General features: G+C 42.2%; 1 protein-coding gene across 4 annotated transcripts in view; it reads right to left on the reverse strand.

The window, feature by feature from the left end:
- PDE8B (phosphodiesterase 8B) overlaps window positions 1–17,157 on the reverse strand; it is a 323,957-nt gene that overhangs the window by 141,026 nt on the left and 165,774 nt on the right. For 2 of the 4 annotated variants that reach the window (XM_075591122.1, XM_075591105.1), the window contains exon 2: window positions 13,138–13,194. In XM_075591122.1, coding sequence (XP_075447237.1) covers window positions 13,138–13,194 — 57 coding nt within the window. Of the gene's footprint in view, window positions 1–13,137; window positions 13,198–17,157 lie in introns of all 4 variants that reach the window. The other 2 variants (XM_075591112.1, XM_075591098.1) reach the window with 1 other exon arrangement.

The following is a 17,157-nucleotide window of genomic DNA, read 5'->3' on the forward strand; positions in this document are numbered from 1 at the left end:
CTTTCCACTTAGATTGCAAGCTCTTCAGGGCAGAGACTCCTTTTCCTAAAGTTACTTTTATGTCTGGAGCGCTTATTCCCTTTATGTGTTATATTATTGTGTCACGTGTATTGCTGCTGTGAAACGCGATGTACATAGATGGTGCTATATAAATAAATAAAGATATACTTGAAGCTGGATATCTTCTTGCCGCACTGTTCTCATAAATATTGCACCTGAGGAAGGGAGATCCCTGAAACGTTGTGCGTTTGCAACCTGCAAATAAACCACTTAGTTTATGCTATAACGTCTGGTGTAAGACTTTATTAGAATAGTGCAGCAGCTGAAGATATCCAGCTCCAAGTTTAACTAGGTGGCAGAAGTGGGATCCTGGCCGCTCTTCAACTGCCTGCACCTTACAAAGAAAAACTGCACAGACTATAATTATCTATAAGGAGTGCGGTAAGATCTAAAACCTTTATCCTGACTGTGAGAAAGATATACATACTGTACATACATACATATATACATACAGTACATACTTACTGATCCACTTCCACTGGCCAAAGCAGATTCGGGTTTATGTTCTATTTTTTTTTAAAAACAGCAAATAGTTTTCTTGTGATTTTCAGAACCAGACAACTTCTATGGCTGCGCTTATAGTGCCTGGCGACGGCAACGCGATGTCACGCCAAAACAAATACATTGAATCCATCGCATGCGCTTATAGTATGCGTGACGGCGACGGAGCGACCAAAAATGTTGTAGTCAGTGTTATTTGATTTTGGGAGAGACAGTCGCCACAAGTGACTGTCTCTAAACCAATCACAGAGCGCCTATTGTACTCTGCCCTGCCCTCCCCTTGGTGACGTCATTGGCCTTGTCACCAGCGAGGTCACTCAAACTTCAAGTTCAACTTTCGCCAATGGCGACGGGTGACGTCATCGGTTGCGTCGCCGGCACTATAAACGCGGCCTTATGAGGCATATTGAAGGATAAATTTTTTTTTGTTTTTTTTCAACATTGTTTCACAGTGGTGTAACAACCACCCCTTCTATCCCCGCAGCGCGGTGAGGCACAGGGCAAAAGCGGGGCCCAAGGCAAAACTCTAGGAAGTAGAAGCAAAATACAGTAATCCCACGCCAGCCACTAACTGCTGTGCTGACTACAGCTGCCTCACCGTGTCTACAATACTACATGGTACCTAACGTATGGCCTATAAGCCAGTGCGACGGCGTAATAAACTCGGTTGCAGCTAATTTTCATCAGTTATCTCTTGTTTTCGCGCCCCTTTTCGGTTGTCAGTCCATGAAAGTGCCAGACCGCCCTTTAATCTGGTGCTGCCCCTTACCTGGGTTTCTGTGCAGAGGCTTTTATGGCAGCACCGAAGGCGGGACTTCACTTCCTTGGTGGCTACTTAATAGACAGGGGTGTCTCAGGTTATTCACTCTTTGTTAAAGCACCAGGAGAGGCTTGAAACACGTTAGAGTTAAACCTTTTCCCCACATTTGAGGTTCGCCATGGGCCAATAAATTGATTTTATCTTAAAGCAGTCCACCCCTTTTTATATGAAGTGCATCGCCATTTAAGATCAGGTGTAGATAAATATAGTAGTGTATCATCATCTTAGCGATGATAGGTGAATCCAAAGGAGCCAATGAGGTCACAAAGCGAGAGTGTATATAGAGAGTAAGGACCGAAGACCGAGCCTTGAGGTACACCTATAGACAGATTCATAGAGGTTGAGGAAGAGTTGGCATAAGAGACAAAGAAGGAAAGGTGAGAAACGTAAGAGGAGAACCAGGAAAGGGCAGTACCACAGATCCCAAGAGAGTGAAGAATGTGTAGGAGTAGAGGATGGTCAACGGTATCAGAAGCTGAGGAGAGGTCAAGAAGAAAATAAAGGAGCAGTTGGTTTGTATACAGGGTCTGACACTCCTTATAAATGAACCTTTTGGGAGGGGTAGCCTGAAAGTGATGGCGCTGTCATGTGAAGGTGTAGTAACTTGTTTGAATGCCATTGTTGGCTAAAGTACATAATTATACCAAGAATTATATACTTATGAGCGTTCCTGTTCCTGCACATGATCGATCTTAATCAAAATGTATTGTAGCTACAAAAAATGCGTGAGTTATGACCAGGAGCTAAAATTCTACATAATCTGCCAACAAAAGGAAGAAACAATGATTCCCATATGTCCAGTCGTTTCCTTCACATATGGTAAAAAATGCTGAATACAGACCAAGAGAATAAACTGCACGAAATTACCCGGAGATTTCATGATATCGGTTACCTGCGGGAGACTTTAAATAAAGCATTGATGAAGGCTAGCAGGTAATCAGTGACTATAGAAACCAGGGTAGAACATCATATGTACAAATATACACTGCAGCATCTAATGTAGTGAAAACATGGTCAGGCACCACTATCACATCATCATGACAATCCGATTTCAGAGAGTATCAAACCAATAAAAATATAAGATCTGCGATATGTGCTGATCCTGTCGATTAAATATAAAAATGTAGGCAACCCTTTTTCTAACAAAGTCAGTTCTTACATGTGTAGGAAATGTGGTACACACGCAATTCACTGGCAGCTGGTAATACCGTTAATCATCCATACACAGGTAAAAAGTACAAAGATTAGACACTACCTCATTTGTTTGACTACACGCTGTGTCTATATTCTTAAATATCTTTGCAGTAATGTATATGTAGGCAAACAACGAGGTTATTTAAACGTCGCTTTACTGGTCACAAAAGCAATATCAAGTACGCCAAAGAGAGACATTTAAAAAAGGGCTTTGGAAGGATGATGAAAATCCAGTAGCAATATATTTTCTTCAATATAATCTTCCGATTTGAAGTTTAAAGGCAATGATTATTGAACAAGTCCACCCATTATGGCTTATTTTCTTGTTTTTTTTTCTTTCTCATCTCAGCTTCTAATTTGTCATCATCAATTTATTCAGATAATCGTTTAAACTATCTAAAGTGGGGGGTTCAGGCTTTATCCATTTCACCACCACTGTTTTCCATGCTGCTAGCAAGACAATCTCTGCTAACCTTGGGATATTGTTCCCATTGACCTCTTTCCAACTTTCCATATTCACAAACAGCAGGGCTAAGGGCTCTTTTATTGTAGTTACCCCAATAACTTCTTGTATATACTGCAGAACTTTATCCCCAAAATCAGAAATAACCAGACAATCCCACAAACATTGTTTTAAATCCGCTCTTTCCTGGGAGCACTTGGGGCACTTATTTTTTTAGATTTCTCTATCCCCTTATAATTGATATAAGCATTATAGGCCCTGTGCAGTATCTTATATTGCATCTCTCTCCACTCCTCAGAAATTATAATTTTCCTAACCGAGTTGACCCTTCGAGTAACAGATCAACGCCATCAATTCCTGGGAAATCTTTTTCCCATCTAGTGAACATTTTTCTTAGATCCTTCCCATAGTAGTTGTCCCTAATCCAATCATATAAATCTGAAATAGAATAGTTGGTACTATTTGCATCCTTAAAAAAAACATCAAAAACATCTAGTCCCAATAGATCTGATGTATAGCTTTCCATACTCTTGCAATAATGCATTACTTGTACAGTATATAAGGAAAGTGATGTGTTTGAAGCAGTCCAATTTGTTCTTTCAGTTCTTGGAACGTCAAGAACATACCATTGTTCACATCTACCAACTGGCCCAGAGTCCTAAGCTCATTTCCACTTCATATCTGAAAAGAAGCCTGCATCTGTCCCGGGAGAAACCTTAAATTCACTTGTATACTGTAGTTAAAAATGTTGAGCAAGTATATGAAAGCCAAAATTGTTTTCTCAATATTCTCCTGAGTGTATTTCCAATTGTTTGTGGTCTATGTTTTATTAGAGTAAAGATTTTTATAACGGTATGGTCCTAAGGTTTTTTGTAATTTCTATTTCATATCACGCATGAGGATTGTATGATCATCTCATATCATCAGTTTTTCCACACATTTCCACAATTAGGAAATAAGATAAGTAACTCTGATTATATATATATATATACAAACATAACCGCATCAAAAATCAATATAATGGGAATATGATCAAAAAGCCACAAATATACCAAAATAGCGGTAAATGGCGGTGCTATGGGAAAAAAATATATTGAAACACAAAAAAGACAAAGAGAAAAATAACATATATATAAAAACAAACGGGGATAACACAGTCGAAAACACCGATCACTGTCACAAAATGTATAATAACCCCAGAACCAATGGCAATCCTAGTTGTAAAACGGAAAAAGGGGAGAGAGGATCCTAATACTCGCAACGGGAATCCAAATATCCCGCATAGAATAATGACCATCCGGTCCCCTAAAAAGCCACATGAGGGGTAAATGGTAATGAGGTAGAAAGATAGAACCAAAGGTATACCTCAATATTGCCTCACAATGAGGACATGCTCAAAATGAGAGCAACCTGAGTATCAGTATTAACACAAAAGACAAAACATGGAAGGTAAAATAAACCACATAAAGAAATCTAACCGCACATGGAGTATGAGATACAAATCGAAACACATACCCCCCTAATGGAAGGTGCAGGAAAACTATTACTTCAGGTAATGAAAACCAGACCATGAAAGATAGAAATAAAGCGTCATCTCACACAGTTACACACAACCCCCCCAAAAACCTGTACAGATAGTACTACACATGTAACCAAATGGAGGGGAAGAGTGGAATAAAGTAATGCAGCTGAGGAACAGAAATCCTGCTCCCAGTATGATGATGATAAATCTGAATGCAGGGTAGTAGGTATTAAGGAGTATACAAGGTGAGAAAATGTTCCAAATAAAAGTCAAAATTCATATCACCATTCAATCTCCTACGCCTCTGCTCCAGGATTCCTTCCAAAGTGCTGCAAGAGCTCAAATGCCCACCATAAGCAAATACAAGCTACAGTGTGAGAGTGTGAGAGACATCAGGCAAAGTAAGCCAATGAACTGGATGCCCGTCAGGCACCTCCGACAGCTGTTTCGCCACTACGGGCTTCTTCCGGGAGTGTCATCTCATCTGCGACGTGAAGAATTTAAAGCTGTGCGCGTCCAGTGACGTCATATGTCAGCTGGTAGTGTTGATCAATCAAGTGCAGGCAAATCGTGCTAATTTTTCATATTTATGAATACTTTACAACACGATTATTGGTATCTTAAATACTTTTTTGTACAATGCAGTCAATTGTACATTATTTCTGACGCGGTCCACTTATAGCGCAATGTGATTCTTTGGACCACAAGAACAGCGTTATAAGGGGATTGAGCTGTATTATCTCTTAGTACTTTGGCATTATCTCATTGATTTAGGTAGAGTTTCCTAATTAAGTGTTTATACCCTTGCACTGCATATATATACACAAGTGTTAATGAGGGTTACAAGGGATACATCTGTGTATTGTGGCACTTCTTCACCACCTTAGAGGGATTGACAGTATAGACATTATTTGTTAACACTACCTCTAAGACAGGCCTGCACAACTCCAGTCCTCGAGGGCCGCAAACAGGCCAGGTTTTTAGGATATCCCTACCTCGGCACAGCTGGCTCAATTAGTGGCTCAGTATGTCTGAGCCACTAATTGAGCCAGCTGTGCTGATATAGGGATATCCTGAAAACCTGGCCTGTTTGCAGCCCTCGAGGACTGGAGTTGTGCAGGCCTGCTCTAAGAGGTGAAAAGGGATATTACATTATATACTGCTGCGACACACTTTATTCGAGCAAATACCCAGTATGTACCTGGCAGATACCTGGAATGCGCCGCTCCTCACCTCAGACAAGCCCAGTTGCGTTTGCCTTCCCAGCCATGGTTCATGCCTGGCTGACGGGCGGCTGATCTGTTAAATGATAATGATTAGGATTTAATAGGCTGCAATGCTTCGCGTGTCTACCAGATGGCATAAATTCATGAATTGTAATGCAGTATATATATATATATATACTGTGCAGTATTGCAGCCAGCGGGAATAAAATGCTTCAATCCCTGCCTGGAAAATAACGCAATGCACTCGGGCAGAAAACAGTCACAAACCTCAATACACCCGAGTATACCCGAATTCGTGGGACTAGCCGAGCTCGAATAAAGTGTGTCGCCAGTGTAGAACACTAGGATTTATACTATCTCACTATAAGAAGATTTCGTATAAGAGATGTCCAGTAAGACTCAGTTGGGTGCACTTTAAGGTGAATAATAACAAACAAATATATAAAAACACTTTATTGAAGCACCACTGTATCTCTCTTTATATTCATCGGAGAAAAACAGCATAATCAATCCAAGCTCCAGCGCCAAGGAGGACTGTCACGGTAGCTAGTGATAGGTTATAATATACACAAAATATCTGGGTTGAATTGAACACGACTTAGATATAATAAATATAGTTTATTCCTTAAAGAAGGAGAACACAAGATGATACAGATAACAGACAAGAAATAGCACTTACTTAGGGGTTGGACAATGAAGCAATCAGGTACAGGATTGGCAATTCATTCAGCAATACAGGTTCAAATGAAGACATCACGAAAAGACACTGGGTATAGGGCTTACACTCGTTTATATGGAGTTTCAGCCCCATACCCTAACATTGGGCGCCTAAAAGTCTACCAGACTTGTATCTGGTCAGGAAACCCTTTTGTCTATATGTGTGAATTATGGCACTTACAGACCACTCAGGCTCTGCGTTTCTCCGCCCTATTGTACACAATCAGAGTGGTCAAGTCATGATCAGGGGGGCTGTTGTAGACAAAGGGTCGCCCTCCTGATTATTAACATAAAGCAGAGCCAGTAACTTTCCCGGGCTTTTATATCAGCCTTGCAAAACAGTATATTCTTTAATATCTACAAATATTAAAATAATCCGTTCTGTGGGTCTGAGCGGGCTGAAATTTGCCAGGTCCTCATGCCGGAGGACCTTTGCCATAGTGGCCAAATATCAGCCATCCACGACCCCCAGAACCGGAGATACAAAAAACAAGTTAAAATCCCCTATTAACTTTAATGCAGGATTCTCCGCTATAAGCTAAAAGAAATCACTGCATTTCACTCTTCCATTGAAATCAATGGGCTCTGCCGCTATAGGCTTTCAATGGAGCAACTCCGCCATTGAAGTCAATGGGGAAATCACAATTTTCACATTTGCCCATACTCCGTCTGGTTGATCAGAGAGGGCTGGAAATGGCCATGCAGTCATGCCGGAGCAGTGACTACATGCGACCAAAATCCCAGCCCTCTGGTACTCACAGAACCGGAGATATAGGTTTACACTTTATACACTTTCGGACTTAGCCGTTTCAAAGCCACGCGGCTTTCCTCCATTAGAATCAATATGGCCGGCGCCTCCATAGGAAATGCATGGGCTGGCACTGCAATAGGATTCAATGGGACCTCCGCTACCATTAGAGTCAATGGCGCGACCCTCGTTGCGAGCGCGACCCTTTACGGGGCTCCTTAATTCTCGGACCTGGTGGTGGTCGAGTGTGGGGGTTCCTAGGGTCTAGGGGCAAAAAGAATTTTATTCCTGGGTGCCCTAGAACCTAAGTTTCCCATGCCAATTGTATTTGAACTTGACCTAGTGTGATCAAAAGCTCTTTTTTGGATATTGTATCCGCTTCTGCGGTTTGCGGTTTGGATGGCTGCCAACCCGTTCCTGGAGGTCGGCGTCGAGGAATCCCCATTGAAATGAATGGCTCCATTGACTTACAATGGGGAACCACCGCTCCTCCTCTCGGGCGCCACATGCAGGTCTTCTATGAAAATGGGCCCAAATCGCCGGAATCCCCATAGGATCGTATTGAGCTGCAACGGCGACCTATGGAAGCTGCAAAATGGAGCCTGCAAAGGTGGGAAAATGGAACAAAGGGCTATAATCACTTCCTAACTATTAACCCCTCCCTCCCGCATAGATCCCAGTGTATGTGTTGGTGCAGACACTGGAATGGGAAAAATACATATTCACAGGGGGATACACAGTTGGTGCTGAAGCAGGGGCATAACTACAGTACTGGACATAATTCCAGTTAACCCTTCGCCTCCCAGGTGAGAGCAGGGGGTGGCCAAATGGGGTGTAACCTCTTTAATAGCAGGCCAAACCCCCTCTCCCATGACAAGGACTATTCTTTTTGCCTGAGAAAATACTTGTAGCATTTTTTTTTAAAACAACTCCGAGTTACATTTGTAATGTATTATAATGTAACAGGCATTTTTTTTTATTTCTATAGCAACCATTTATAAAGTCACATCCTCTTCTGAAACAGGCTCTGGCAGACCCCTTTTTGAGCCCTGCCCTCTCTCCAGCAGTGCATCAATTGTATCTACTGACTGCCTGGTCACATGATCTTCCCCACAGAACGTTGCAGAATCTTCACCGTTCGATCACAGGAGAACGGATCGATCGGCGACAGCTAATTACTTATCATTGTGTGGATTGTATTGATGCACATATTAAAGGGGAAAAAAGTTTTTTTTTAAAAACCGGCACCTTGGACTGCTGCTTTAACATAAAGCCGTACCCAGCGTAAACATGTTACAGTCACAGTGTACATTGTATTTAGCAAGTTATTGTAACACAGTGATAGCATTGCTATATTCTATGTGTTAGTTATCTTAAGGGTGCCTGTTACCAATGCGATTTTTTGTACCCAATAATTTTAACCTTTATGTTATTTTATTTTGTTATGTCTCAACACCTTTTTGCACTACTAGTTTTGTAGTGATTCCTCTTTAGGCTGAGATTATACTCCGTGCGATGGTGCGTATGCGGCAAGGACAAATGGCATAATCCCTATGAGGCCGCCCCTACTGTGCGTGCACGACGGAGCGCGATGACACGACCACGTTTTGAAAAGACAAAAATGTATGACTTGTCAAGCGCGGCCGAATGACGCCCGCGTCACGTGAGCGGTTTAGCTAATGAGGGCGAACCAGCTTTGTGACGCGTTTGCTACGCCTTCCCTGCTCAGTTCACACATCGCTCGGGAGTGTGCGCGAGTCTATGCGGTCCATTGCGCGAGTGCAAGTACAGTAAGTAGTATAATCTTAGCCTAAGTTAGAAGGCAGGACTATGAACGGTGGTGTCACTCTGGGTCCCGTGGCCCACTGAGAAATTGAGGTTTGCCTTTGGCAGCAGATTTTTGTTTTGTACACTATAATTATCACTTATATAGGCGGCTTCTGGCAGTCCTGAGGAAGGTGTAATTTTTAAACTAAAATGCCTGAAAAAATATAAATGTTTCAATATTTTAATTTTGTAGATGTTTTGGTGAACTAAGTGCCTGTCTAAGCATTTTAACAATCTAGTGGTTTTCAAGCTTTTAAGAACCGCAGAACACAATAAAAACAAGTCTTCAGGCTTTATGGGAATGTAGCTTAGCTAGACCAACCAAAGAAACAACCAATGCAAGAGCATGCAAATATTGAGTTCTAAATACAAATATACCAAATAAAGATGGTGCCTGGAAAAGTAACATTTCTGCTTTTTTGTGAACCCCGTGGCAATCTAGAACACAGTCCATGAGTTCCCTGGAACAGAGGATGAAAAACCTCAGCAACAAGTGACTGTTGCGATGAGCACCAAATTTCAGCTGCTTCTTTTGTCTGTGATAAAAAAGGTCTGATTGAAGCTGCAATGCTTTCACATGGGTTTTTTTTTGTTTGTTTTTTTAAGTGAATGCTTAACCTAATCTTATTCAACAGCAAAGAACGTCAAGATGAAATTCAATATCTGACCTGAATTTATGTATATATTTCAATTTGCCCACAGAGAAATTAACTGAAAATTGTCTAAAACACAGATTAATATTAAGAACAAGTTTAATTTTCCCAATCTTACTTATAATCTCAGCAATGATTGAATGGATTTGCAATATTTAGAGTGAAATATACTGTATTCAACATCAATTCTAATATAGGTAACACACATAAGTAATATTATATTGTAATACTGTTGCCAATGATAATACTGTATAACTAATAAATGAAATGTAAATGCATTTATTTTGAGAACACCAGAATAGAAACACATATTTTCTCAGAATTTTACTGTGCATACAATGTGCATTCCAGTATGTAAATATTGAAAGGTTAAGGGCAAATATTTTAGCCTTTTTACCCAAACTTCACCAAGGTTACCATAGATTTCAAAAGCTTTTTTGTTAATTTGATATATTGTGAGCACTTCTGGAAGGCTGTGGAATCCTCAATAGTGAGCTACACCTCTGCAATGAAAGTAGCCATGGAAAAGCAAACACGGTGTAATATCATTTTATAAGATAAAAAAAGCAAAAATACTAGTGGAGATACACTCACATGCTCTCCGTTTTAAAATAGCATTAGACCACAATGGGTCAGAAAAAACTTGGCCATCCATGCTGGTTCAGCGCTGGGCAGTGGTGGGTTTAAAATGTCGCCGCCCTTAGGCACTTACCCCAGGCCTCCTCTGCTCCTGCACCACCGCCCTCCTCCTTCTGCAGCGTCAAAGGACACCGCAACATCATGTGATGAAGTGTTTCAATGACAACGCAACACCATGAACACCATGTAACGTCATGTTGTCATGGCTGCGCATCGTTATGCCACGTTCCAGCGTTATTTGACGCCGCGACGCTGCAGAAGGAGGAGGGTGGCGCGAAGGAGAAGGTAAGAGACCTTTACAGAGGCCCCACGCTCTCCCCCGGTAATCAGTGGGGGACAGTGTGAGGCCTCTGTATGCTGCCCAAAATATTTGCCACCCTAGGCCCGGGCCTATCGGACGTAATGGAAATCCACCACTGGCTCTGAGGCTGCGTCAAGTTCTGTCTGACCAATTGTGGTCTAAACACTATTTTTAGACGGAGTGTATGTGAGTGCGTCTCCATTTGTATTTTTGCTTTTTTTTTTATTTTATAAAATGGTATTTCACTATGTTTGCTCATCCATCCATCGTTCTTTGGAGAGATATCTGACCCTTTCACTTTTGAGGATTCCACGGCCTTCTGGTTCACATCCACTGCATTAAGATCCATCGGAGAGCGTTTGGATATAATCCATCCCCCTCCCCACATATCGATTCCTGCTACCATCAAAGATTGATTCATTAATAAAGATAACATTACGTGCCTCTTCCAGACACTTTGATTAACAGTAAGTGCAATCTAATTAGTTTTTGTTTTGCATTTTTTTTTAAGTTTCCTCAATATACTACACCGTTTGTTTCCCTCCTTTTTTTCTGGGTTTTCACCATACACCTTTATGGAACAACTTTAAAATTACATTGTGCACATAACATATAAAAGGATGCAAACTTTGCCACAGTCCTACATCAATCAATTGGTAACTGTACAGTTAGAGCCTAGGTTCCTCACTGGTCCCACGTCTGCCCACTACCTCTGGCTTCAGCTGCGTCTGGCAGCGGAGGCTGGGGAGAGCGTGGGGAGGTTGCTGCAGGCAACTTGATCGGTGCTCCACCTTGCAGGGCACCGCCATCTTGATCGCGCATGCGCAGAGTAGGCGCGCGATGCGGCCTTCAGAGAGAGTGTTTTCGCAGGGGACTACAGCCCCCAATATGCACTAGGACGACGGACCACATGGGCTGCAGCAGCCAATAGAGTGGCTGGATTCTCCTGCTCAGAGATATAGATACTATTTGCACGCTTGGAGCATGCCAGTCTGAGCTGGGACAAGGTTAGGGTAGGTTGTGTAGGTGCAGGGCGTCTGTGACCACTGCACTAGGCAAGAGATCCCCTAGGCCCCAGCTAGGCCCTGACTCACTGTGATAGCTTGTGGCTGCTGCAGGGACCCCCATAGATAGGGACCATATCCTGAAGCTCAAGAGTGAGGGAATAGCCAGGACACAGCTGCGACCTGGCCCATGGGGATCCAGGACCGGATCATCATACCAAAACATACAGAGACATTCTTCATGGTGGAACCGTCCACGCGGGACACCACCCAACCTAGAGGCGGAGGCTTCATGGATGACATCGCTGGATCCGTGGATCCTACCTTACAGTATTCAGCTCAACCAGGTGTTGGAGCACCCGGCAGGTACCTCATCTCGACAAGTTCACCAACTGTGATGGGAATTGGGGTGGGAATTGCTACTTGGGGGCACCAGGGTGGTTGGGTACCCAAGGGCCTCAGGACGTTGAGGGATTATCACACCCATGTGAGTGAATTTGGAGGGGATTATTGGAGAGTACAGCCGTGCGTGGCCTGGTTGGTGGGACTGTGTGTGTCTGCTATTCTTTTGCATGTAGTAAAACTGTTACTCTTAGCCACGTGTGTTTTTATTGCATGGGGTCCAGGGTTATCCCACATTGTAGGATCCCGTACAGGTGGAAGCACTACCGATTAACAACTCAGGCACATCCCAGGCTCCCAGCAGCAGAGGCTCAGGCCTCCTGTGAGCCGCAGGTAACGAACCACATACGTAGTACTAGCCAAATTTCCCAGGGAGTGGGGGAAAGTGCGCTCCACAGTTTTACATGATATGAACCATTCCAATAAATGGAAAGTGGCGTCCAACAGCACTTATACCCATTAAGGGCACAGAGACACAGGGCAAGGACAGTAACAATGTGGGAAATACTAAATCAAAGGCACTTTGTTTGAAGCTCTTCTACACCATGCTAAATACTAACAAGCACTTCTATCCGAGGCTACCAGAAACGACTTACTGGCATTCTCTTTCTGCAGCAACTGTGTTTAATGATTTGCATTTACATTCATGTATAAAAAGATAAATGACAAGACATTCCCAGCATCATAAAACACCAACTGAAAAAGCAAGCATCAGCAGAGCTCTCCAACAAAATGCTGGGATGAATGATTAATGCTTGTTAAAACAAAAAAATACATATCTTGCAACGTTCGCACAGGTGGGACACAATGTAGGGCACTGGGATTTTCTGCAAACACAAATAAAAAGGCTACTTCCACACAAACGCACGGGAATATGGTGCTTGCTAAATATTTTTCCTGCCAGCTCAGCGCAGACTATAACAGTCTGGAAAGCTATTTATTTTTAATGAAATCTTCCACAAACTTATGATAACATTATTAACCCCTCTAGTGCCTAACACCACAAAGACAGTGCAGTGTGCATTAATGAGTGGTACAGATTCATGGGTATTATTACTACCTGGATAGGATCCTGCGTCAGTCTCATAGGTCCCAGCCACAGCTCTGTAGTCGAAACCTGCTGAAAGAAATGGGTATTTGTTTTCCATACAGAATATTTGCAGATTGTTTCACATCACATTTTAAAGAAGCAATAACCGCGCTCTACTTTGACAAAATATCCGCTTTCCTTAGCAGCCCTGTAAGAATCATGACATGGCTTTTTGAAGTGGCTCCTTTTCATTTCATTACTATGCTTTGGATCGTTATTACATATAAACGCTCAGCTACACGACATTTCAATAAATGAAAAAGCATACTGTAAAATATAAGTGCAGTGTAAACCGACAATCATCTTCCACAGCCATTCACAGCCTCGGATTGTGGGCAATTTTTCGAGGAGACCTTATTCTATGAATGAACAAAAAAACACCAGATACTGTAGAAATTATGACATTATTAGGAATGGGGTTGAAATTCTAAATTACAGTGGGTAATTGCTCTTCTCTATCACATTCCTTTGTTTAAAGATGATTTGTTTAATTGCAGTTTTGCTGTAACTGTAATTCCTATGATTACGGTTCAGGCATCGTTTTCCATACAAAAACACCACTGATTACTCTATTTGATGCAGCGCTGCTCCCATGCATAGCCATTTCTGAATAACTGCTTATCTTTATAATATCACCAATACCTCTAGGGATTACAAACCACTGAAAGAGGGGGAGAAAGAAATATACATCAATGGCCTTTAAAATAAATAAAAAGACATAACTGACTTGCAAATTGTTGTCATCTGTTTGCCCACCAAACCTCAGACCCTATTTGAAAGAAAGCCAATGATCACATAAGGTCGGCGATCTTACAAGTGAGAGGGAAATGGTCAGACTTGGGGAGCCAAGTGGTTCTAATCTGATGACAAATGCTATGCTTCTACTGTACGGTTTTCTCCAACCAATCTTTTCAATACTGTCGCGGGGGGCAATTCACATAGGAATAAGGACATAATAACAAAGACAAATACACTTTTCCTCCACTTAGGAGTTTTTTTTTAATGAACAAAACAGAATAAAGAGATCCATAAATGAATGGGATGTGGAGTGTTTACAATACTAATGAACTGTTTGTTTTCAGAGCTAAGGGTTTTATTACTGTTTTTGCATTTGGTTCATTTTGGGAGAAGCAAAGTACAATTCAGGTAATAAAACCCTCCAAATACAGTACAGTACGTCTGCTACTGTATCTTCCAGTAGCTGAGCACTTTCTCCCATCCGGTCACCACAATGTTTGACCTTCTATTAAAACAAAGCCTTTGTGTTTAAATCCCCCCCAAAACATTTAATTAAAATAAGCACTTGCCATAGTCAATGTCATTTCTTCTGGAAGCACGTTGTGCAGTAGCGCAAACATAAGGGGGAAAAAGCAAGAATGCTACAGCAGAACAACAAAATGCAAAATGGGTCCAACCAATGACAACAGTACAATTGTTCTAGAATGCACTTGAGTATCACAGACTGAAGCAAAACTGTACTTGTATGGCTACTCCATCTGTTACGTGGAACAAAATGTACTTTAACCTCTCACCTTTGTATCAGCATATATTATACCATTTTCTTTCATCACCGGTTGTAATAAAACTTCGGACAAATGTCAGGTAGTTGCATATATGACGGAATGGAAAATGTTACAATTTACACTTAGCAGGGCAGAGATTGTCCTCTGAAAAAATAGTGTGTGGTACAGGCTGTGACGCCCCACAGGCCGTTTATAATCCCCACTAACAACAGGAGATAACTATGCATTCAATAATCAGGAAGATGGGAGGTTTAACCTTCTCATTGGCAGAGGAGTCTGCACAGCGCCACCACAGAATACAGCTGTTTTCCCATCTTTTTCGCCATACCCAAGGGTTTAAAATGTAGCAATCCCCCCATTTAAATGAAAAGGTTTGGACAATTAGAAAGTTTTTTTAATAAACTGCCCCTTTGCCTTAACCCAGGGGGACGCAAACTTGCCATAGCAACGTGACGTCACATAACCTCGCGGCATCATTTGACGCCACGTTGTTCGCTACACCCTGGAATAAAGGTCTGGTCCCTGGTGTCTTGCTGGCAGCACACAGTCCTGTGTGCTCAAGAGTCTCTCTGTCAGAGGTTTTTCTATAGGTCTGATTAGCCAGGTGAAGACTGGTTAATTGTCTTTAAGCACTTAACCACCTCCCTACTGGATTCCTCAGACCACTAGAGGCTTTCTATTGAAGCCTAATTTAGACAGGGTTAAGTCCCTGATACAGTGCACAAGAAACATTGAACAGACAACCAGGAAGTGCCAGTGATCTGCTTTTAAAGTAAGACAGGGAAAGGGGACTACACGTGTGAACAGTGGTGCTACCCAGCAGCTGGTTTAGCTCATACTACAAGAGCTGCTACACAGAATAACAGAGATCGAGTCTAATACTGTTGGATTTCTTTAGCATTTAATTTTTACTTTGGGATCTCTCCTCCGAGCTCTTTTTATCGTTAAAATGTGATGCTTCATTTGGGATATATGAGCATGTGAAATATTATGTGTACAGGAGGTTAACTGAAGAGATAACTCAACGCTCAACCCAATACCATTTGAATTGTAAACTGAGGTGCAAAGGGTTAAAGATATATATAGCACAACACGTTAATTCTAGGATAACGAAAAGAACCCAGTTGACTGCACTCAAAGTAATTATAGTAGCTAAAATAGCCTGGGATGCCAATTATCCCACTAAGTGGAGTGAACTCACCCCTACCTAACGACACACTAAAGTGAGTCAGAGCTCACAAAACCAATAATTCAAAAAAATAAAAAATTATTGATTATTACAACCGCGACGACTTAAAATTTACAAAACAAACAAATTACTAAAATCCCCTATGCTCATCTCTAAACAGGAATTGACCCACAAGGCTGAGGTAGGATATATCTATATCACTGACATGAACCGAGAGATAGAGTCCTGAATCGAGAATAGAATGGTCGAGGCAGGCGGGAGAGGCGCAAGGTCGGGGTCACAGGCAATGGTCATGCAGAGGGGCAGGATCGGGGTCACAAGCTGGAAACAAGGCAGGGTGAAGATCACCAGGAACAAAGAAGTCAGACAGAAATAAACATGAATTAGTCTTTGGCAAAATCCTGTAAGAAGTCCTGCCTCTTTATAGGCAGGACACCAGTGACCAAGATGGCCCCTGCAGTCTCAGTGTGAGTGAACATTGTGGCTTCAGTGTGGGCACTGACAGCGCCAAATCGTCATAGTAGCCCCCCTCCGGAGCGACCTCGGGGCGATCCAAGGCAGGCTTGAGGGGCAATTTTCTGTGAAAACCCCAGACAATCGAAGGGGCGTGGATGTCCTTGGAATCCACCCAAGATCTTTCCTCAAGCCGTACTCCTTCCAATGCACAAGATATTGGAGTTTGCCATGAGAACTCTGGTAGTCCAAAATCCGTTGTCTCTCAAATTCCTCCTAACCTTCCACTATCACAGAGCTGGAAGGGGAGAGAGGGGAAGAGAAGGAATTTTGAATGTATGGTTTGAGGAGAGACACATGAAAAACAGACGGTAATCTTAGGCTGACAGAGAGTTCAAATTTGAAGGCTACAGGGTTGATTTGCTTCAAAATTTTATAAGGACCAATGTACTTAGGACCGGGCTGGGCTAAGGGTAGCTTGAGGCAAATATTCCTTCCACAGGGACCCCAGAGGGCAAGATAGAGGATGGAAGAACGGCAGGGGGGAATTCTCGAGAATGGAGATTCTCGAGAAGAGTCATGTTTTAATGAGTTTCGTGCAAACTCAGCAAAATGAGCCTGCTTAGTAAAGCGATCAACCACCAGTAGTCATGCCTTGAGAAGGGTGCAGTTCAATAATAAAAGTCCATTGGCAAATAGTTCCAAGACTGGTTAGGGATTGGCAGTGGTAGGAGTAATCCACAGGGAAGAGCTCTGTGTACCTTGGTTTGAGCACTCAGAATCTCCAGCCACTAGTACGTGTGTGATAAATATTCAGATGTTTTC

Source organism: Ascaphus truei, chromosome 1 (assembly GCF_040206685.1).
Source record: "Ascaphus truei isolate aAscTru1 chromosome 1, aAscTru1.hap1, whole genome shotgun sequence".
NCBI classification, from domain to species: Eukaryota; Metazoa; Chordata; class Amphibia; order Anura; family Ascaphidae; genus Ascaphus; species Ascaphus truei.